At 40.9% G+C, this 23927-nt stretch overlaps 1 protein-coding gene across 2 annotated transcripts in view; it reads left to right on the forward strand.

The window, feature by feature from the left end:
- Positions 1-10978: 10978 nt before the first annotated feature.
- mmp16a (matrix metallopeptidase 16a (membrane-inserted)) overlaps positions 10979-23927 on the forward strand; it is a 75575-nt gene continuing 62626 nt past the window's right edge. For both annotated transcript variants that reach the window (XM_026179200.2, XM_026179201.2), the window contains exon 1: positions 10979-11501. In XM_026179200.2, the coding sequence (XP_026034985.1) occupies positions 11376-11501 (126 nt within the window). In that variant the 5' untranslated portion in view covers positions 10979-11375. The remainder of the gene's footprint in view (positions 11502-23927) is intronic.

A 23927-nucleotide genomic window follows, 5' to 3' on the forward strand; every position in this document is an offset into this window, starting at 1 on the left:
TGACGGGCCTTTTTCACCACGGTGTTGATGTGACAGGACCATGACAGGTCCTGCGTGATGTGAACTCCGAGGTATTTGAAGCTGTCCACTCTCTCCACTGGGCACTCGTTGATGACGGGGGTCTGGTAGTTCCTCTCCTGCTTAGTGCTGAAGTCCACTATCAGCTCCTTTGTCTTACTGACGTTTAGAAGGAGGTTGTTCCTCCGGCACCAGTTCTCCAGATTCCTAATCTCCTTCACGTAGGCCGTCTCATTGTTATCAGAGATCAGGCCCACCACGACGGTGTCGTCAGCAAACTTGATGATGGTGGTGGAGCTGGTAGTGGCCACACAGTCATATGTGTACAAAGAGTACAGCAGGGGGCTCAGAACACACCCCTGGGGGGCTCCAGTGCTGAGAGTGGTGGAGGCTGAGACACGTCCGCCCATCCTTACTGCCTGTGGTCTGCCAGTTAGGAAGTTGGAGATCCACTGACACATAGATGAGCTGAGTCCCAGATGCTCCAGCTTGGTGGTGAGTGTGGAGGGAATTATGGTATTAAATGCAGAGCTGTAGTCTATGAAGAGCATTTTAACATAATTCCCCCTTCTAGTGTCCAAGTGAGTGAGTGATGTGTGGAGGAGATGAGAGATGGCATCGTCTGTGGAACGATTTGGACGGTAAGCGAACTGTAGTGGGTCCAGTGTGTCTGGTAGTGAAGAAATGATGAAGTCTCTGACCAGGCGTTCAAAGCACTTCATCACTACTGAGGTGAGGGCTACAGGGCGATAGTCATTGAGAGAAGCAGGGTGGAGTTTCTTCGGGACAGGAACAATGATGGACTCTTTGAAGCATGTGGGGATCACCGACTGAGATAAAGAGATGTTGAATATCTCAGTGAACACAGGAGCTAGCTGGTATGCGCAGTCTCTGAGGATACGACCTGGGATGCCGTCTGGTCCTGCTGCTTTCCTGGTGTTCACTCTCTTGAAGGCTCTCCTTACTTCATGCTCGGAGATGACGAGCACGTTTCCGGTGCTGGCAGTATCTTCCTGTCTGCAGCCGTTAGCACCGCTAGCACTAGCATTGTTGGAGTCCTTAGCTGCAGCCTCGAAGCGAGCATAGAAAGTGTTCAGCTCGTCTGCCAGAGTCACGGCCGCGTTCGTCATACTGGTTGTTTGACGTTTTTCTTGGTTTGACCTGCAGACAGAAACGGGCTAAAAAGGAGAACAATCTGTACTACTTTTACAACACATTTTATAACGTTTTATAATACGGCAACAAATAAACAACTACAACATTCTCTGGGGGGTGGATACCTCATACATACTACATACTCTAACTCCCCCACCTAAACTGTTGAAGCTGGAGGGTGGTCTCTGAAAGTATAACTAACCACACCTAGTTCTCTTTTCATATTTGCAATAATAATTGTCAGTTTATTTCAAGACAGCCTTACTAGTCTTGAAATATTACTACTTTAAGTACTAAGCTAAAGTTAGCTGCTAAGCTACTGTTAGCTACTCTGACAGTAGCATAAGCTAACAGCATGTAGTTTAGGTTAATAACTGCAACAGGTCCTAAATATAACTTATTAAGGGGAAAAAATGTTTTACTTTCCTTGCAGTCCTACAGCAGTAGAGCCTGAAAAATGTAAATATTTTCTACACTCATTTGGTTCATTTTATTTATTTCAAATATTCTGATTTCCTGTCCTCACCGAACCCTTATTTTTAAAAAAATCCTCGAACCCTGGTGGAAACACAGCACTCTTGTTTAATTTTCTGGGGCATTTTTCTCTGCTTCTTCATTATAACATATCAAAAGTAAACAAAAAACTCTATCAATAAATAATGTATACAATTCTTTTTTGTTGTGTCTATACAAAACACATTCATTGGTGCTGTTTGCAATATTAATGGCTCAGTATGAGAATAAATATATTAACATTTTTTTGTAGCAATGATGAGAAGCAATACAACTCTGGCCATTTATGACAACACTACGCCAATAACTGGTTACAGTTAACATTCAAGCTGGAAACATTGGGAAACACCCCGGTTCTGTTCACAGTTAATAAAATCTACCGACAATAACAGAGGCTTAATCTGTTAGATGTTGTTCTTGTTTCATATGTTCCCATTAGTGTCAAAAAAGATGTTAAAGCAGGGCTTCCTTGTAATTTATAGGGCAGGCTTGGCCATCTCCAGGCCTCGAGGTGTCCTGCAGGTTTTAGATCTCACACCTGAATCAAATGATTAGTTCATTACCAGCCTTTGGAGAACGTCAAGACATGAGGAGGTCATTTAGCCATTTAAATCAGCTGTGATGATCAAGGACACATCTAAAACCTGCAGGACACCAGCCCTCCAAGCCTGGGTTTGGACACCACTGTTATAGGGTTTTACCATATGAACATGCAGTTTTCTTTGGTCTTCAGTCAAACCTCATTATATCCACTTTCAAAACAACAAGATGGCAACAGCTAAAAGGCTCAGCTCAAGGCTTTACAAGGTCCATCTTACTGTCGCCAAATTTACAGTCATCTTTTAAAATTTACTGACCACAGAACACAAACTAAATATGTTTTTCATATACCACCATTACGTTAATCCAGGAAATATGAAGTGGCCTTTGCCTTCTTGAGTGTTATGCTTCTGTTCCAGTTTTTGACACTGAACTTATTAACAGCTCTGTTATGATGTAAGTCTGCCTCAGTCCCAAAAGAGCACGTTTGACAAAGACATTTTGGCTACTCAGAGCATGTTTGCCAACTGCACCAACTGACCCACTTCCAATTTTATGGTGAAAATAGGTTTGAGGTTTTTGGCCCATGGGTGGCTGCGCAGTTGGAATTATTGCCCCATAGAAGAATTATGAAAACACTCGGTGCAGGGCAGGTACAGGATTTCAGAGCTGCTGTAACCACAACCAATCACAAGGGAAAATCTCCCCAAAGCCATTTTTGTGCTGTGTGTGCATTGTAAGCTTCCAGTGCTGGGACTTTGAAGATTACAGTGTCTAGCCTTATCAGATCCAAAAATAATTTTTTAAGTACTGTTTAAAGTTAGTCTTCAAGGACAATTTAAAGTGGGAACCCCAAGGTTAGGTGCAGTAAGAGCCTACTACATTTTACAATATTTAGACCCTTGTTACATTTGCCATTACTGGAAGTGGAAATTGGCAAATGTTACTAAAGAACATGATGCACTTAAATTCAAACTCATGACTGTTTCTAGAAGTAAGACGTGCTACATCTGAGCACTAACATTTGCACCAATTTCACTGTCACTTAGCGAGTAGTTTGCAAGTATTTACCCTCTGTGCCAACTACTGGTCACTATGACAACCCTACTATCATCCCTGTATATGACTGTTAGCATCCTCCAGCAGCCACTCACCATCTGATCATGAAATATAAATGTTATTATTTTTTCTGGTATGTTTTTCCAACATTTTTCCATGGTGAGGTTGCTAGCCCCACGCCCAATCCTCCTTTCTCATCCTGGACTTGGAACCAGGCAATGGCGGTATGGGAGTGTACATCAGTGAAAACATTCTAGATTAAAGGTATGGATGTCCTGTGTCCATTTTTTGGTAAACTGGATAAATATAATGTATAGATGTGCTGTCTGTACTTCACAGATTAAAAGGTAATTTGAAAGTTCTTAGATAATGGCAATGAAGTCACAGCCCCAACTTGCGTTGAAACATTAAGTCCACACACAGCGTGCAGTGTGTGCTATCCCATGCTTTGATTTTCACAGCCCTCCTCCACACCTTCTCTTTCTGTCTCTCTCTCACTCTCTCTTCTATCTCCATGTCCCTTTCACTGGGGTTTATGCTTTTATCAGTTTAGACTGCCAGGATTCAAAGCCAAAAAAATCATTGTCCTCCCAACTGACTCACTGCCAAATCTACTGACCACCCTACGACTAAATAGTTGATCTCATTCATAGATATCCATCAGGTTATGGTTTTTGAGTCAACTGGTGAAGCATGCTGCACACATGCACATATTTCATATGTCTTAATACAGATCGCTGGAGCCCTATCATTTCTTGGTGGTGTGAAGCTGACTGCATGACTACATTTATTATGCAAATATCCAGTCTGTTTTAGCGATGGCAATGTGTGGGCTGTAATCGGGTTATTTTTATACCAAGCTGACCCATTTCTACTGTTTGCCTGTGTCCAAAGTTTAAACAAGCCAGTGCCCAGCTCTGATGGAGCCACATGGCACGGATAGTAACATCACGGCTGGGTTAATGGAGATCAGCTGTCTGCCTTATGTCAAAACTTCCTAGAAGGAGGTGCAATCACATCATTGATGGGCTACGACTGGAGCCAAGGACCCAGATGTACTGCTTTCCTGTGTCATTTGCTCTTGAATGTCGATCTAGGCCATAATTTGCAATGGTAAAATTAGAGGTTTGGTGAGCATAATGTGCAATGTTCTGTGCAACTTCCTATGTAGGCATGCTGCCTACGTTTGTCTCACCAGAAATTTCTAACTGTATCTTTTTTTCACGGGGGTGGGGGAATTATTGCTCATAAAACTAAGCTTTCAAGTAAATTAAGGCTCTTTGTGGATTTCGAAATATCTATCTATCTATCTATCTATCTATCTATCTATCTATATATATATATATATATATATATATATATATATATATATATATATATACACACACATATACACTAGGGGTGCAACGATACACAAAATTCACGGTTTGGTTCAGTTCGATACTTTGGTGTCACGGTTCAATATTTTTTCGATACAAAAAAATGTTCATGCCTTTTTAATTTGTCATTTATTAAAATTATAAATATATATATTGACTCAAAAGTACAGTTTTTAAATTTAATGTTGCTGAAACAAGAAAATAATGAAAAAAATAAATCTATCTGATCGAGAAATCACTCATCTCTGGAAAAGAGAGTTTAATTTCGTTTAGCGTTGAGGCAGTTGCCATGTTGCAACGAGCTCTCACTTGCGCTGCGCTTAGTGGATCTGCGCTCGACAGTGCAGCCTAGGCGGAGTAGTCGAACGCAGATCCACTGAGCGCTCAACACAGACAGCATCGTCAGAAGAAAAGTTGATCAAATAAATTTAAAATTTTGTATTGTTCGATATATATGCATACCGAACCGAAAACACTGTATCGAACGGTTCAATACCGATACGAGTATTGTTGCACCCCATATCTCTGCTAATTAATGCTAAGTAACAGCCTAATAAAATACAAGCCTTTCACTCAAAACTGAGTTTATAAAAAAATCACCATACACTTGTTATGCTTCATTGTGCTTAGGCCTCAGTCATGACATCAGAATCAGAATACTTTATTGATCCCTAGGGGAAATAATTTCAGTCAGGAACCCCCTGGAAACTTCCAGTCTCTAGGGAAAAATAAATGTTCCCGATGGAACTGGGTCGTGGTCGCTGGAATTTGTTGGCAGTCGCTGAATGCAATCAGTTGGTTGTGGGTGTTGCACCAAAAACCTGTTTATGATTGCTTTGGCCACTGGAAAACTGCAACATTTGACCATGGTTTACATGGAAGATGCTGATTTGTCTACGAACACTTTCTAGCTAATCACCAAGTACGAGCATCCTAGAATATTTCCTTTGATTGTTGGGTTTTCGCTGGGCTTTACATGAAGGTGACAAAACCAATGTACAGTTAACATGCATTTATTCACACACCTGCCACAACTATAAGGCAACACAGCAGCTTAGACAAAAACAGCAGCTGTATTTTATGGTTGTAATGTGAGATGCATGAGATACTCTAAGATTAAATGAAGTAATGCTGACATTTGTTTATGAGTCGGATCAGTTTTCATTCAAAAGAAAAGTAACTGTGAGAAACACCCCAAAATGATTCTGGGTTCAGACACTAGTAAATTGGTCCAACTGTGAAATAGACTGTTGTTGGAACACATGAGTTATTTCTCACTGGAGAAGTTTTCCTTCTACTTGGCTTCAGTACCATATGATAACATAGTAATCAATTTGAGAACTTGTTGAAGAGTCGAGTCCACGCTGTGCTAGGCTGACCCAGAGTTTCATCTGGAGAGGGGATAGGAGCCAGTGTGATCCCACCCAACATCAGGAAGCACATCACAAATTAAACATGTCATGAATCCCAACAAAGTGAGGGAAATACCTGTTTCAAATTACATTTTGCTGATGAACTGTGGTCTATTTAACGTCTTGGCCAATTATCCAATGTGGAAGTGTAATGGGATTACTTATCCCCAAAGGAGATTAGAAACTCTTTAATTACCAACTACTGCTCTCTCTTCATCATATCTCTTTAAAAATTATTATTATTGTTATTTTGTTCCTTGAAAAAGGGAGACAGACGGGCAGCTTTAAATTCATGCTGCCAGGAGATCCAGGAGGTCTGACTGGGAGCAGATGCAGCAGTTATGAGACATAGTCGTGTTTGCATAGGGAGGCTTTGAGGAGCCTGGCAGGGCTTTGCGCTGGTGGGAGGACCAGTTGGAAAGGGCCAGAACCTTTCAAATAGGGTATTCAGGATTATTGAGTGAGAGAGGAAGTCATTAAGGAGTGGAGAGGAAGAGAGACGTGAGTGCGAAAGAGTTAGCCAAAAGAGAGAGGAAGTGTGGATGAGCGAATGATTTCAACCATCCAACAAACTTCTAGATGAGCACAAGGAGGACAAAGAAAAGACTTCATATTTTTAACACGGTAAAAATCATTGTAAATTTGCATCGTTACAAAGTGAGCATGAAATGAGGAAGTTATTTAACTCCCACAAAGAATGAGTGACAGAGCAGTTCAGCAGGGTTGTGCTTGTGCAGTTTATTCAGCATCGACTATCACATGCAATAAAAATTACACGTCTTCACTGATTACACGAGTGGTTTTGAGTTGTGGAACATACAGTCAATATATTCTAGGAAAAACATGTATTCATACTGTTAGTAAATGACACCACAATGGCCAACGAGAGAAGTTGTTTTTGTGCTAATAACTGCACAGTGGATTTATGAATGGAAAATGTTCAAATTGAGTTCAGTTGAACTCATAATTTGCCATTCATCTTTAGCAATTTTGTCACAGCCCTGGATTTTCAAAAAGAGGTGGATCCTATATGAACAGAAAAAGATAAACACATGTCTGCTACCCAAGAAAGGACCCAGATACTGTGGAAAGCCACTGAGTTCAAGTTCCACTGTCTGTGCTCTAAAGATCGCTTGTATTAGTTTAAAGCCTCGGTAAAAGAAGCCTCGACTGGTTACTTTGTTATTATCAACAACTGCATTTTGACACCTCTTTCTTCTTTACTGTATTTTTCTGTCAGAGGCAGTGATTACTGCCTTCATTACTAAATGAAGTTAAATGAAGTTAACCTCTAGCCCACTGAATGCAATACCATATTATACTATAACTATAACTATACGTATACTATAGTAGTAACTATGGTTTTTGGTGATGCCAGGGTGTGCTGTGATCTTATTCTAGAGAGGTTTTTACCAAACAACAAACTGAAAAAAAGAAAAAGAATATGGGAAGGAATAAAATAACGACACGTTTAAGTCAGAGCTTGGGAGGTCGTCTTCTGAGGGTTTGCAAGATAGATCATCACCTTAATTAATTTCATTGACTGAGGTTTCTTCTTTTGTTCTGTAGGGTTTTCATCAGATTCCTCTCCGCTGTCCTGTGGTGTCCAACAAGGCTCAGTTCTTGGGCCTTTGCTGTCCTGTATATGTCATGATAAAAAGAAGGCACATCTTCTGTCAGTTCTAAGGTTTCTAACATTGTTGTGGATTAATTTTTAGCCCACTCTACAGCTTTGGTTTGGTTTGCAGGACATTATTTTTGCACAGTTCTAACAAGGTCCTTCCACAGCATTTAAGTCAGAATGAGGTCTGGATTTTGACTGGGCCTTTGCAACAACTTCATCCTTTTTTGGGGGGTAATTCTGTTTTATCTTTGCTGATGATCATTTTCCAGTTGCACCTTCAAGTTTGGACAAAGCTTTAACTGTCAGATTTAGCTAGGATGTTGGCTCTACATTCGACTTTATAATACTGTGGTGAACAGAGGAGCCTCTGGAGTGAGAACGGGCTGTCTGAGGAGTTCATGGCTGACTCAATAACTGCAAGGTGCCTAGGTGGCCTTTTTCTGTTGCCTTTGAAGTACTCATTATCAAAAATTTAGATAGATATTTAGCTTTATTTTTCATCAAAGTCATTGCAGCTTATCTCCTATCTTGGCTTCTAGAATGCCTTAATTTTATGATTTACCATTTTTTATGGCCTACCGCTGAAAAGACGGAGGTTCAGATGAACATAACAAACCTCAGAAAACTGAGACTAGAGCTTTAAATGTGCAGCTAAAGATGCTCGTGTATGCCTTCATATTGTTGTTTATCAACAATCGTAGTATGCTTTTACTCTCTTAGGCAGTCTTGTGGGTTATTTTAAATACTTCCTCACGTTCAGGATCCAGTTTAATATTTTTATTCATGCACACAGAGCATTGTAGTATTGTCTTTTACCCTCAGACAAATATGCTAAATTTGCTGTTTGTCCCACACACCTGCTAAAAGACTTGGTTTCATGGATTCTTTTAAATGGAAGATAAAAACATATCTGTTTAGACATGGGACAGCCTGGTGGCATAGTGGTTGATACTGTTAGTACTGCCTTAAAGCAAGAAGGTTCTGGGTTAGAATCCACTCTGTCTTTTGTGTGGCGTTCTGGTGTCCTTCCACAGTCCAAACACATGAATTAAGTGGGGTTAGGTTAACTGCTGATTCTAAATTGGCCCTGAATGGTTGTTTGTCTCTCTGTGTTAGTCCTGTGACAGATTAGCGACCTATCCACTTTGTAACCCGCCTCTCACCCTGTGACAACTGGGCTACACTCCAGTCCCCTCATCACACTGAATTGGATAAATGGAAGAAAATGGATGGATGGATGTTTAGACACGTGTGGCAGATTTGTTTTTTTTGGGGGTTTTTTCCATGTATTTATGTACTTTGTGTACTGTTTTGAAATAAAATGTTACATTTAAGTGTTTTTCAATGCATATTTTTTCATCTCTGGATTGATTTTTATTACATTTTATGCTTTGTAATCACACTGTGACATCTGGCCAAATGTGCTCTACATAATTATGATTACATAAATATATTATGTTATCTTTATCTAAATAGGAGCTATACTTTTTATGATTTTATGCGACCTGTAGAGACTTTAAGTACTCTGAGTCAGCTCGTCTTTTTTTTAACATTCTCTTTTTTATTGCCACTAGCTAATTCTTCCTGGAATTTGTGAGTCACATTAGGCATCTACCATAACTGTGCATCTAATTTTATCTTTACCTGGTAATTTCACTGCTTTCCAGGAAGCTGCTTTTTTTAAAATTTCATAATATACATGCATGCTTTCATGATGTTTCTACAAGTTATTAAACAAGACGTCTGTCTGTAAATTAATAATCGTCATCTCTAAAGTTTGCAAATTAAAGCTTGTTACATTAATTTTAAAATACTCTACTGGGTGTCTACATTCTCATCACTGACGAGGCATCCTAACCACTTCAGAACAGAGCTGTGCAAAAGAAGAATCAATAATTCATGAGTCCGAGCTTCACCTTGTTAGACACACAATAAATTTTACCCTTTCCTATGAGCTGACACAGTGCTCCAAAGTGTTTGTCATTTCCTGTCCAGATACAATAAACTTACATCTGCAAACTATAATTAATACTTCCTCCATGAAGTGTAATAAGCAAGATGATGTTTTTTTTTAAGAGTTAGCGTGACATGATGCCCTGCAGAACTCACGTGGATCACACGGGGTTCAAGCCAAACTGTGCCTGTTCTGACGCTCCTAGTGTTTTTCAAAACTTTAAATGGAGTTTTATCCATTTAGTGTGAGAATTTGTCCCAGGATAAAGCTGGAGTGTGTGTGCAAAGTCAACTCTCATTAATAGCCTAATAGTGTGGCTCACCTACCTTTTTCTGTGGCACACATGCTGCTTGTTCCTCGTCCCCTGGTGTTAGTTTAAGTAGAAAATCATTGACCTGGGTCATTATGCCTGCCCCTTCTTTATTATACGAGGAGATTAAACAGAGGCTCTTTAATGTGGCACTTTTTGTGTATTAGTGAGGACCCAAGTGCCATTGCAAAAGCAATATAACTCTGTTTACCAATAATAAATGACACAGATTTGTCACAGTCTTTTATTAATGCAAAGATGAGACTTTGATGAAAGGTTTCTTTGTAAAAGGAGCGCTCTTAAACCGTGAACACATCACTTTCTCTACGGTGACAACACTCCTGATGGCATCATTACCTTATACTGGAAGCCAAGTTGACACACAGGAGATATCGGAGTAGGATTACACACCCACACTGAGGGTGGTGGTTGAACACTGAGCCTGTCATCGCCCTCTATTGGCAAAGGAGGGTTTAAAACATGGATACAGAAATCCCATACGCATGGGCACAGGAGCACATTACATGTAGCTTGGCTGTGGCTGATAGAAATCATAAAAATAAGAATGTAAATCTAAATATACATAGCAGTATAGGGAGAAGGTATTAAAAACGATATAAAAACCATGTAAACATTTTATTATTTTTAAAATATATTTAACTTGCACTTTTATGCTACTCAGTTTAATATTTACATAATAAAAGCTTATGGGGCATTTATGAACAGTCACAATTTTCTACTCGTCTCAAGTTATGAAATAAAGTTGGTTATATTAGCACAATAATAAGCTGTCCCTGCTTGTTGCCATGTGAAAAATGCCATGGAGCCAAATACGGAAGCCTGCGTGTTTATTTACCCAAAGAGAAGAACAATAGCAGAATACGCTGAGTGGGAAAATAGCGCTTCTTACGTTTGTGTCAAACTGCACTGGCAGGATGAGGACTGTTATGTTTTTATCTGGGATTTTGATGAGGATGGGGATGGGAGGGGGCGCTCGTGCCAGTGTGCACATGCGCATTCGGTGGGAAACACGATTGAAAACGGGCAGCTATGCCGCGCGGTGCAGAAAACGGGCTGGACGCGTCCGCTTGGAACAACGGCCGGTGTACCGGAGGACTGACCCGGGGACTGTGGGACCAGGAGGCGCCTGAGAGGCGTTAACAGCGATTCTTTCCCCGGGGATAACCTCCTCCCGAAACCGCGGCGAAAGCAGCGGGTGCAAGGGCTCGACGAATCCGCTCCTTCGCCCATTTCACTCCCCCGTCCTCTGCTTTCGGCACCGCAAGAGAGACAGCGAGACATCAGCGATGTTGCTGCCAAATGTGTAGGATTTATTCCCGCTGCCCATTTCTCTGTGTCGCCTGTAAATAAAACTGAGCGCAGACAATAAGCTCCAACAGCGGGTGTCACTATGGTTTTATTGGCGCTCCGCAGTAGGAGATGTCTTAATAGCTGCTGTATGGGGACGTTATGCTTGCAGTTGTTGCTGTGGATTTTATGTGCCGTGAACGGAGAGGAGCAGTCTTTCAGTGTAGAGGTAAGAGGACTGATTTGTTGACATCCAAGAGATTTTCCCGCACAACAACAGCTTCACGGTTTTTGTTAAATTAAACTGTTATTTTTATCCTCATTTAAAAGAATGATAATAATAATAAAGTGTTAGAGTTGCTCTGTAACTCCAGTCCCTTGTGCTGATGTTTCACCGACCACAACAACAGAGCCTTTGTGAGATGCCCAGCTGGCTTGTAGTTCTACCCAGTTCGTTAGCCGCTTTTAGACAGTTTCCCAAGGAATGTGCATTTCTGAATGGAAGTGCAGGTATTGTTAGAGGGTTTCAAAGCTTTATTTCCCTCCCCAGCTTGTGCTTGTTTGTGTTCTCAGAGTGCTGAAACATTGAATTTTGGATTGAAACAAAATGTGGGCTACCTTAATGTAAAAAAAAAACAAAAAAAAAAACCACACACAAACAAAATAACATTTCCACTCTTATCTAGGTATGTAAACAATGCATAACCCTATGATTTTAAAAACTGAGCCAGCATGAGCAACGATGTCAGAAGTCAATGGGCAGACATTCAGAGTGGGTATGTGCGAGATTATTGTGTTTTAGTGGTTTTACTGCATTCGCATACCCCGTGTCTGCAAAAACAAACAAAAAAACAAACAAACTCAGGTCTAAGGCTTCACTCTGCAGGAAGGAGATCTTATGGGGTCACAGAGAACAATGTGGGCAGCCAGATGAGAATTTAACAAAGCAGGGAAGGTTCCTTCACAAAGGCAGCTTGTATTCTGAAACGACCGCCCGGCTTAATGGGTAGTTGAACGTCTTCAGGCTACAAGTGTTGTGCCAATGAACTCTGAGACTCAGACTTTTAAAAAGAATCTCTCCAACTTCTGCTAGTGTTTCTTTCAAGATGGTGTGCAACTTAATCTGTGGCTTTTGCCGTGCACGTCTGCCCCTTTTACATCCAGAGAAGGCTGTGACACTGCGCTCAGCAGCCCCTTTCCTGTCTGTCTCTCTCACACATGCACACACATGCAAACAGGAGCCGCTGCACAGGATCATCCTGGCATGTGTACTGACAGTGACTCGAGTCCCACATCCACATTTCCACATGATTTGCAAGCTGGGCATGCCAGAGGCAGAGAGGCAGCACTGACCTGATCTCTGGTAAAAAAATAAAAATAATAATAATAACCCGTGCTGCTCGGTACCATTTAACCTGGTGAAAAACGCATTATTAGCGTTAACATCATCGTTCTCTCGCAGAGCGTTCCCTTCTCCCACGTCGTCCACCTCCACTTGAATCTTATTATCCACCTCCAGCCCTTGCATCTGTTGTTTCTTTGTGTCACTGAATTGTGAATGTGCTCAGCGGTCGTGGCTCTCTTTTTCTTTTTTGTCTTTTTTCAAAGTCTCTCAACTTTAATAAGTCATTCTCAGGAAGCCAAATGGTCTGGAGCTGATTAACTTTGACAACCTACAAATAAATGCAACAGCACCAGTGTGCATATTAATGCAAAGTACCTCAAGATGAGCCCCTGCTGTGCCTGTCAGGTAAAGATGCCAGCGAGCTCACAAGCGTGCTTACAGTAGTTTGATATCTATGATTTCTGTGTTTTCATGCACGTGTGGAGGACTGAAAAAGCCTCCACACGTTCTCATTCATTTGCTAGTGAAAAGTGGGCTTTCTGCTGTAATGCGAGACATTTTCTGGTCCCTAATTTAGCTGTCGTCTTTGTCACAAATGAGACGAGAGAGGCGTCGAGGCTGCCGAAAGTTGCACTCTGCTATGCACAACAACAACAAGTTTGATTTAAGCATCAGGTGGGCTTTAAACTGACAAGTTGCTTCAATTGGGAATGCCCGGCATGGGAGAAAAGAGCAATGAATGAGGCTTAAAGAAAAACCCCCAAAAGAAAGTGTTTAATTTGATCCTAAGGGGTATTCAAAGAAAAGCAAAGTCACAGTAAAGCACATGCTGTGCAGTCCCACTCCAGGCTGGTAGAATTTGGCTGCAGTTTCGCAATCTTTCTAAACAGTTTCTGTTTGGAGACTGTGCTGCTTTCACTGGAGCCACTCGCTCAGCTGTTAGGGCTGTGTTTACTCCTACACCAAGTGTTCTAGAGAGTAGACACAGATGAGTATTTCCTCTAATTAACAGGTGTGGTTTGAGGTGGGAGGTCATCCTGAGCCTGCCCTGTGATTACTGGTCAGACTGCGGTCTTTTAGAAAACCTCACCCTTTTGGATGGAGCCTTTGCTGCCGACCTTCCTGGATTTGTCTTCACAGACAAAGTGGCTGTAATGCTGTCATTCCCCCACTTGTTTCTCCTGTTTCCTCTTGCTTTGGATGACATTTTCACAGGAAGGACAGCCTGTCACTCGGTGATAAGAGTAATTAATAGGAACGTGTAACACCTCACTTCAGCACTATACATGGCTACTGCAGAAAGATTTCTGAAAGCTCTTCAGCTTTCGTCCATTCGATTGTCTCCCCTGAAGTAATTCTCTCTGCAAATTGGACAGCGCCATTAACAATGGCTCAGGCTCGACTTAATTTTGTTTATCTCCTTGTGAGTATTATTTTCTGTTTCAGTCCAGATTGATTTTACATGGATGAGCCAACGTTTTTTGTGCGACAGCCAATAAAGTAAATGCTTTCTCTGCGAGGCGTCATGCTGTAGGTGGGCCTTGCAGGCAGTTGATTTATCTCAGGTTATTTTTATCATTAGCTCTTACATAATTCAGAGTAATTAAAACAGAGAGATTTCCCCCCTATCCCTGTTTGACAATATCAGACAGTTAGAGGGAGAAATGTAACTTAATATTTTATAAGCGTTTTCTCCACTTAGTGTCACAAATGCAGAGACATGCCGAGCTGTGCTCGGCCACGCTCCAAGTTTGTCTGAAGTAGAGATGCACAGATCGATGGGCCAGTCGGCTGTTTTCAGCTGATTGGCCATGATGGATGACTGGCTGATCAGCCTCTGGTGTATCTGATTTCATGCTGATCTTCTAACACACATACCAAAATGTAACTACACTGGAGATACTCATTTCAAGGAAATGTATGATTCCATTTTACACTGTTATACTTCCAAGATCACCTCCTACCCTTAAACCCCCCTTAAATGACTATGTATAGTTGTGGTACTCTTGTCTTCTGCTAGCTGTACCTGACACAGTTTGGCCTTGAAATAATTTTCCTTCCTTTTCTTTCCTAAAGTTGAAAGTAGCTGTCTGTATAGTCTCACAGATGTTTCATCAATCTGTCACTTCGCAGTTAATCGTGTATTCTTCTTCTGTTCTGTTGTTTAATAGTGGTCGGTAAATAAAGCCTCTATATGCTTTACCACTACCTTTTAGTGGCAGTGCTTAGCATGCTACCAGGTAAAGTAAATGTATATCATTTAAACAAAAAATAGTTGCATAAAGTAGCTAGTTTTCTTACAACTCGATGCTTATTCAGATAATCAAAAATCATCTTAGCTAGGGATACACCAATACCGATACTGGTATCGGGTATCGGGGCCGATACTGTAAAATGTGTGTGTACTCATACTCGTAAAAGTTAACCGATACCATGAACCGATACTAACTTATTTCGTTAATCAGAGGGTGGCTTGTCATTTTTGTTGTAGTTTTCTAGATTGGCCACTAGGGGGACATCCTGCATTAAACAGGCACAGGGTTAGACGAGTCAGACTGGCAGCTCCAGATAAAAAAAGAGAAACTGGAGGCTGCTGTAGCTAGGCTAAACAAAATGTCAGCAGTGTGGACTGGGAACAGCCAACTTTAACTCAGGTTTTGGAAAAGCGATGAAAAATGTCAAGAGAAAATCCACGGGCAGTTAAAATAACAGAGGCTCTGACTCATTTTATCGCTCTGGATGACCAGCCAATGCCAGTCGTGGAAAACATAGGATTCTTCTCAGCATACCCGAGCTGCGATATGAAATTCCCAGCCGCCCACACATCAGGGAGATAATGGTGCCAAAACTTTCTAAAGAGGTAAAGACAAGCAGTGTGTGCGCGATGTCAGTCCTCGGTTTAACGGCAGAGTGGACTGATGATCCACGGGCAGATGGGGAGTTCGTCAATGCCAAATACTTTCGTTATTTTGTTTGTTTGTTTACAATATGGACACTCTGCAACAACTTTAAAGTTTATTTTATTCTCAAACCTAATTTGTATTTATTTTATTCCAAACAGAAGTGTTTATTTATTATTCCGAAAGCTCGAGACAGTGCCAATAGTTCAGTGATATTTTGTTAAATTTCAATTTGGAGACTCTGCAATAATTTAACAGAAGTGCTTATTTGTCACTTGAAATTTTTTTGTGGTCATTTTTATTAATATATTATTTATCGGCAGAGAATAAAATAAAACCTGTCTTCCAATTCATTGCATTTGTGTGTGTGTGTGTGTGTGTGTGTGTGTGTGTGTGTGTGGTAGAAGTATCGGTTTTTGTACTCTGTATTGGCAAGTACTCAGATCCAAGTATCGGTATCGTATTGGTTTGAAAAAATTGGTATCGTTGCATCCCTAATGTTAGCAACATGGCATGCAAGCCCCTGAGCCAACTTTAACATGGTATGCTGGAAGATATATCCATGACACAAAGTGCAGTATCTAAAAGGACTTTGTCTGGGTTCCTTATAATGCTAATGCTAACGTTGAAGCCAGAAGTTTGCCAGTGTAGCATGTGTTGATTCCTAATTTTCTTTGCTAATCTACATATTTTTGTTATTTAACCACTGTGAGATTAATAATCTGTTTAGTTTCACAGTACATTTTCAGTTGAATTATACTGTACAATAAAGCTGTAATATGGAGCACTACAAATAGTCACTCATTTATTATGTACATAACATAAGTTTCCACTGGAGAAGCCTTACAAAGATGATTATGTGTCCTGTCAGTTACAGGAAGAAAAGCAGAATTTTGCCGAAACACTGGAACAACTTTAAGAGAAAAGTGTGTCTGAAACATTTCCTAAGTGTTTGTTTTTCCTCTGGAATTTGAATACTTTGAATATGTTTATATGAATATAAATATGTTATTATGTTATAAAAACATGACCATATATATTTCCATCTGTGTCCAAAGATGGCCGAATCACTCAAAATGTTAATTGTATTGCTTGCAGGTATTTCTGTGATCTGTGATTTACATTTGAGATTCTCTTGGAGCACAACAACACCGATGTGCACCCACTAAAGCCTCGTGAGCGTCACGCTGCCTTGGTTACACTCAGTGTTTCACTGGGAGGCATCAGGTGCAGAGCTGCGCTCTGAGTGTTTGAAGTGTTTGAATCATGCCACTGTGCAACTAGAGACAAAGACAAGTTGCTTAGTCAAAGATAATCTACTGTAAAACAAAGACAGCGCAAAGTTGTACTCCCATCTGTTAACACATCCTTTCTCAGATGGATGAATGAATTAATAAAAGGTGGTTTGGCTAGACTCTGCTGACTGTCGGCTGTGATTATTAACTCCAACCAAGAGTTCTGTCAGCTCGCTCTGTTTGCTCACCTGTTAGTGAGGAATCGTGAAAGAGCCGATCATCATCAATCATAAGGCAGAACCGAACTTTGATCTTTTGTTGCACAGTAATGGACCGGCCATAAGTGTAAAACAGAAGCATACACTTTACATCTTTGTAACAAATATAAACGCTTGTTAGCTTAGCATAATTGAAAAATGAAGATGGCTTGCTTTGTTCTGTCCAAAACTATAAATGCATCAATCAGCATCAATAAACATCTGTATTTACATGTATATTAATTATCCTACAAACTTGAACTGGAATGTATTGTTATACCTAGAGCTGGGCGATATAAGATTTTTTCATATCACGATATGTTTTTTTCATTTCAGGCGATAACGATATCTATCACGATATAAGCCAAATAACTATATTTGTAAGATTTAAATGTGCCGTTGCTCACAAGTAAAATGTGAAATAATCAGCAGCTTGTTTTTATTTAAATATTTATTTCCCATAATAAGTTCAACAGGGTAGATGTACTTAAGGAACATGAGACTTTTTCAGATAAATAAAGGCAAATATTGCAAACTACACAAAAGGCAGCCGCTAAAGCGTTTAAGTTTCAAAATAGAACAAACGAAACAAACTAAATTGTCAATTCCACTTAGAAACAAAATATTAATTCTAAAAATAAATCTTAGTTCGTTTTACAGAAGAACAGACAAAATTGACTAACTTTTGTCAATATCAAATAAACTGAGAACTAAAAGGAAATTCTCAATCTCTCCTTGTTGTATAGCTGAGCTTTTCAAACAGTTTTAACAGTTACTTTAGTCTGACAAAAGCCGAATGACGAATTAGCGCTTCCAGTCAGAGACTGAGGCTACGTCCACACGTACACGGGTATTTTTGAAAACGGAGATTTTCCGTTTTCGTTTTAAAAAATAATCCCGTCCACACATAAAGGCAGAAATGAAGGAAAACGCTGCTATGAACATGCCAAAGCAGCAGGTGGCGCTAGATTCCTAACCGTGCAGAAATGTTGGCCAATCAGAAGTCTAGAAGCCTCGGTGGGAAAAAGTAAACAAAGCTGCGGCATAGAAGCAGAACCGAGTCGTATGTGTGGAGGGACAGTAACTGTGTGTATATGTAAGCATTTAAACACTGCAGAGAGTAGAATTAACAGTAACAGTATTGTAGAAATTCATTTCACTGAAACAATAACGTGGCGCACAGTGTGACGTCAAAAAATGCGCACACCTTTGACGCTGCGTTTTCTCCGTTTTTCTAGTCCACACGTAAATGCAAAAACTGAGTTTTCAAAAATCTTCGTTTTCAGTGACCAAAAACGCCGTTTACGTGTGGACGAAAGGTGCAAACGCATAGAAAAATCTGCGTTTTCAAAAATACCCGGGTACGTGTGGACGTAGCGCATGCACCAGTTTATTGTATTTCCAGACTTGCTTTCGGCACAATTTACAGTGCACGCTACTCTGTTTTTTGTCAGACTTGAAATAGCCGAAATACCTTCACACTACGGAACTTCTATGGCTCTTCCGTTCGACAATCTCTCCGGCATTGGAACCATCATCAGTTTTCTCTTCGGTCACGCTCGGTTGATTTTTCTAGTCGGCGCACTCATTTCCTCCATTACCCGGGCGGTACGGTGGCTGGCTGCTTCCCAAACAAATACACATGTGCGGCTTGGCACTTGTGCTGTACGTAACAAGTCACGTGACGTGACGCTGCGGCTGTGATTGGTTCGGCTCTGCGCTACGTAATTTGGATTGGCTGTTCTTTTTTTTTTTTAAGTGGACAAGAGCGGCGAGGTCTATCGCGATAGTTTAATTTCTCTATCGAGAAAAAGTTATATCGCGATACATATCGTTATCGTTCTATCGCCCAGCTCTAGTTATACCTATGCAGTGATTAAATTTTTTTTAATACCAACTTGCTAGTTTAACATTTAACAACATGGCTGTTCTGAATCAGCTTCAAATTCAGGTCAGACTACATGAATTGAGCCTGATTATGACCTGCAACAAACAAAGTAGGGTGTTGCTTTGCATCAGGAATGAAAGTGCAACTTGATCATTTTGTATTTCATAGTGTGTCACAGCAAGTGAAAGTCAGACCTGCAATCAGAGGAAGTAGCTTCTTACAAGTTTTCAGAGTCTTCGATGGCAGTTCCTTCAAGTCTGTGACTGAACTGACCGATGTGGTGATTGGCATTGGTGTTGGAGCTGAAATTGAGCACATCCAGTGTCACTTTGTTTTCTGCAAATCTCTAGCTAGAGTCTCCTTCCTGATGACCATCGCACGTGTCCTCAAAGACAGCGCGCACAGAAGGTCACAGAAAGGAAAGATTTTCAGATACACATCCCCCCCCCCCCCCTAATTATAAAGGGCAAAAATGTTGTGCAGTCTGGGCTAGGCATTATGCTAATCAAAGCTTATTGTCTTCTGTATTTAGCGTAATTTTTAAATGGTCACAAAACAAGAATGGGATGAGAAGTTCTCATCCAACTGTGGCAACAAAATCATGCTTGACAAACTATCCCTTGAGTAAGTTTACAATAATTAAATAAACTATTACTGTGTTATATTCTTTACATAGCTATGTAGGCAGTGTAGCTGCTTTCAGCACTGGGCTAAAGCCAAGCTCAAGTGCTGCCCAGTGCAAACTACTCAGTGCTGTTGTCACTGTGTGAGGAATGGGAGAGCTTCATCCCCACATCTCAGCTCATGTTACCAGTTGGCATGCTCAGCCCCTGAGTGGCATCTGAATAATGGAAAACAATTGATGCGAACGTGTGTGGATGACACACCATGTGCCTGTGTGTCCTGCAGGTCATAGAGAGAATTTATGTTTTAATATAACACCATACACTAGAAAACAGTGTTAACAGACCTCATTTGCTATTTTTGGTGATAATCGTTCACTGTGTGTTTTTTTTTTTTTTCTTTTTTTTCTTTTTTTTTTATTTCCCAGAAATTGCTTGGCACTCAAACAGTGTGCTTAGTACTTTGGTGTGTTTTTCCTTGACTTTACAGTTAATGAAGACTGAATGTTTCTATACTTTCCCTGCGCCACGGTGGTTATCAGCACTGATATTAACAACTTAACTACACAGTTCTCCAAAATAGCCCCCAATTGAAAATGCATCACGTCCTTTTGCGGCACAGGCTTCGTGTTCCATCAGTGGCTGGGCTGGCTATTCCTTAACAATTTATCTTTAACAAAGTCAATATTAAATTGTTGCTTTTGTTTCCCTGCAGCCGTATTTTCCTCCTACATACAGTACACTTAGTGTGCATGAGCTCACCTCCTGTGTCTGAGTGCACGCAGGCATATTTATGAGTGTATTTATATTGGTGCGCTTCGCCCTCGTTTCTCACTGAGGAATCATATGGATTACACACACACACACACACACACACACACACACACACACACACACACACACACCATTTCTTGACGTCATTTGGCTTTGGTAAGAGAGCAGATTTGTGAGCCACTGGGGTGTCTGTGTCAGTCTGTTCACCCAATCCTGGAGAAATACAACAACACCTGCACAGACGTAAATGATTCATAATCATGCACACGTACACAAGCAGACACACACACACACGCACGCACACCTGACTTTCTCTGAGCAGCCACTTGTTATTATATTTTGTTCAGAATTTTTCCCTGCATGTCAGTCTCCTTCTTTCTAAGACACGTCTTTGGTCACAGCTTACTGAGCTGTTAAATCTTTAATGTCACTAACAACAGCAACATTAGATGATGCCAATGGGGCATCACGTGTAAGTCTGTCAATTAGGCTTTTGACAAACGCTCAGGGGTGTGTTGGGGTGTGTGTGTACATATAAACGTACGCATAGTTTTGTGAGTCATGACAACTGTTTCAATCTGTTCCTGCGTGCATGTAATCACATTTCACTGTGTTTAAATTAGCGATTGGGCTTCATCGCAGAAATTAATGTACTTTGAAACCTGAATATCAAACAGCCTCATGGAGGTTTTTGTCTTTTAGGATTGATGTCATACTGCAGCTCCTGTCACATGCCATAATCTTGATGTTTCTTGCTGTCATTTTTCATTATCTTAAGTCATTAAAATACTTTGACAAGCTCCCAAAAGATTATCCACTTAAAGCCCGCTGTTCTGATCAGTATGTATGATCAGACTCTGACATTTTTCCATGACATTTTTGTGACATTTCATCCTAATGGGGCCACTGAGAGGGTGGACATGGCATGCATAAAGCCATTGTGTGTTTGTGTGCGTGTGTGTGTAGGCACTAGGGGCTAAATGTGCTGCAGCGCCCTGCTAAGCCTCTGCAGTCATCGCATCGCATTGGGGTCATGAGGTGCAGACGATGGTTTTGGTTTCATTAAAAGTCAGGTTGATTCTTTTTTCCCTCGTTTAAATTTTACAGTATGAATTTCAGTACGGCACTTTGAATCATGTGGGTATGTGGTTATTTGTGTGGGCAGGAAAAGGCTGCGGTTGCCTTGACGACCCTGGCATACTCGCAGTGGTCCGGCATGTAACCGATGAATAATTCAGGGCGGTCAGAGGTGGCAGGCTTCCCCAGAAGGCTGGGATCTTGTTCCCACAAGTCACCTGTGCTGAGAGATGATCACTTCTAGCAGCTCTGCTCCAACTTGCAGCACAGATTGAGCCACTTCATACCATCATCACTGGGTATACTCACAGGACATTTTGATGTAATGTCTCTACTCTGCTAAAATTTTATTAATGAATCAAGTGGCTGGATGTGCTCAACAGTAATGCTTGGGCACAGGCTTTCTTAACAGTTGCAGCTGAAATCATTTTAAAAAAAGTACATTCATTCTCCTTTTTAAAGTGTAGAGTAATTGGTCAGCGTGTTATTTGTAGTGTAGAAAAGGCTCTGGGCAAGGTCTTCCAATACTGTTTTTCTGTCCTAGCAGGGAGCTAATTGAATTCTGTCAGCATGCCGGGGTGTAAATCATTCACATTAGACGAGCAGAATAGAAAATAGAAGGACTTTCAGTGTCTGAGGCCACAACTGACAGGTGCTGCCCTTTAACAGGTTGTATTTCTGTCTCGGCAACAATTTAACTGACACACAGAGTTCCATTCTGCTAATGCAGCTACCTATTTGTGAAAAGACGGGTTGGCCATTTCTTGACAGCTAGATCTCAGTTTGATCACAGTTTCGACATGTGGACCTCCTGAATAATTAAAGACTAGTTCAGCCACCAGAAAAATTGTTTAATTATAAAATCTAATTTAAAAATAGCACTACCACATTTTAAAAAGTATCTTCAAGCTGAGGCATACTCTGTGTCTATCCATGGGCCAGACAGAGGTGAAGGCTTTTAAGTTCTGTTCACACAGACTGGTTGGAGACTAGCTGACGACCACTGGTTGCAACAAGAGAAAAATGAATATTCTCTCACTAGTTGCAAATGGTTCATGGCAGCTGCTGTGAATTTGACTGCTAGAGCCTCGATTATGCAGGCCTAGAGATTGGTCAGCAATGCTATGGTAACCACCTGTCGCTAGGAAAAAAAAAAGTGACTGATTGACAAGTGGTTGGTGAAGGTTGCTGCCAGCCGCTAGCAGGAAATTAGTGGCAAAGCGATATTGGGTGTAATACCTAAATTCTCCTTACAGTGTCTTTGACTGTTAGCAGGTGGCTACGATTGCCATTTCTTTGCATAGAAGACTGCAGACTGAAAACTATAACCCCAAACTGGAAACCGAGACCACTTGTCTTCAAAGTAAAAGTTGCACTTTTTGAAATGTGTTGATTGTGTTGATGTGTTGACCTCCAGAGTAAAGTTGTGCCTCAGAGATCTGAGGCACAACTTTACTCTGGAGGTAGATATTCTCCATTGGCAGGAGGGTGCAGACCGGTCTCTAGGCCTGTGTAATGAAGGCTAAACACATAATCAGAGAACAGTAGTTATATCCAGTAACAGCTGTTTTCCACGAGTAACTTTTAGTAACCATTTCTCTGCAACTCTCACTCCCATGTGGACACACTTGATGAGCACAATCACTCAGCTAAATTCTAATGCGCTTGTGCACTTTATTAATGCTTAATAACAACATTTTCACAGCTACTGATCATAAAATAAAATTACTAAATGTTTCTTCGTGGTATGTTCTAGATGGATGTCATGCTTGTATCACCAAATAGTAAAAGTAAGTGACCAAGGAAATGCGTTACTTAGCCTACAGAAAAAAAGATAAAATTAATATAAGTGATGTCCCACTGCATTGTAAGAAATGCTCAGCACGTTCTTGCTTCGATTAACATATTCTGGCTCTATCACTGTCTGTATATAATAGAATATCATTTCTTATAAATCTCCAGCAACAGCATGTGCACTCAGCCTGACAAAGCTCAATTAAAATATGATGAACAGTTGATCTCTTCTGTTCCATCATGCCTGTGAAATTTCTCACAAGCTTGTAAACAAACTCTCTGGCGTTCGCTGAGGGTCTGTTACAAGCCTGCTCCAAGTAGGAGTGTAATTCAGAGATTTGCAGACAGGCTGAGAAAATGTTGCTGTCCCTTTATCACAGGGACTAAGGTTGAGAAGCAGAAAAACCTACAGAAAGTTAGAATACCATGAAATCCACGTGGGCCATATCTGTAAATTGTTCATGAGACAAAATCAACAACAACAAAAACAATTGTATTGCACACTAACTGTAGCTATTCTACAGCCCTCATCCTCTGACTGAAGCTCACAGTGAACAGCTAATGCAAATGTGGTCTCCAACATAGGTCACATGCCGTCTCTGTAACCTGAGGGGACCAAGCCCCTATCAGTTGATCAGTCACAAATGCCAACATCAGCAGCTGCTGTGTGATGGCGGTGTGTTGCCATGACGACCGGGCTTCCTGAGCCACATCTCATCCATAATGGAGTGATCCCGTCGCCTTACAAGGTGGCCTTTTGAT

Source organism: Astatotilapia calliptera, chromosome 9 (genome assembly GCF_964374335.1).
Source record: "Astatotilapia calliptera chromosome 9, fAstCal68.1, whole genome shotgun sequence".
Classification (NCBI taxonomy): Eukaryota; Metazoa; Chordata; class Actinopteri; order Cichliformes; family Cichlidae; genus Astatotilapia; species Astatotilapia calliptera.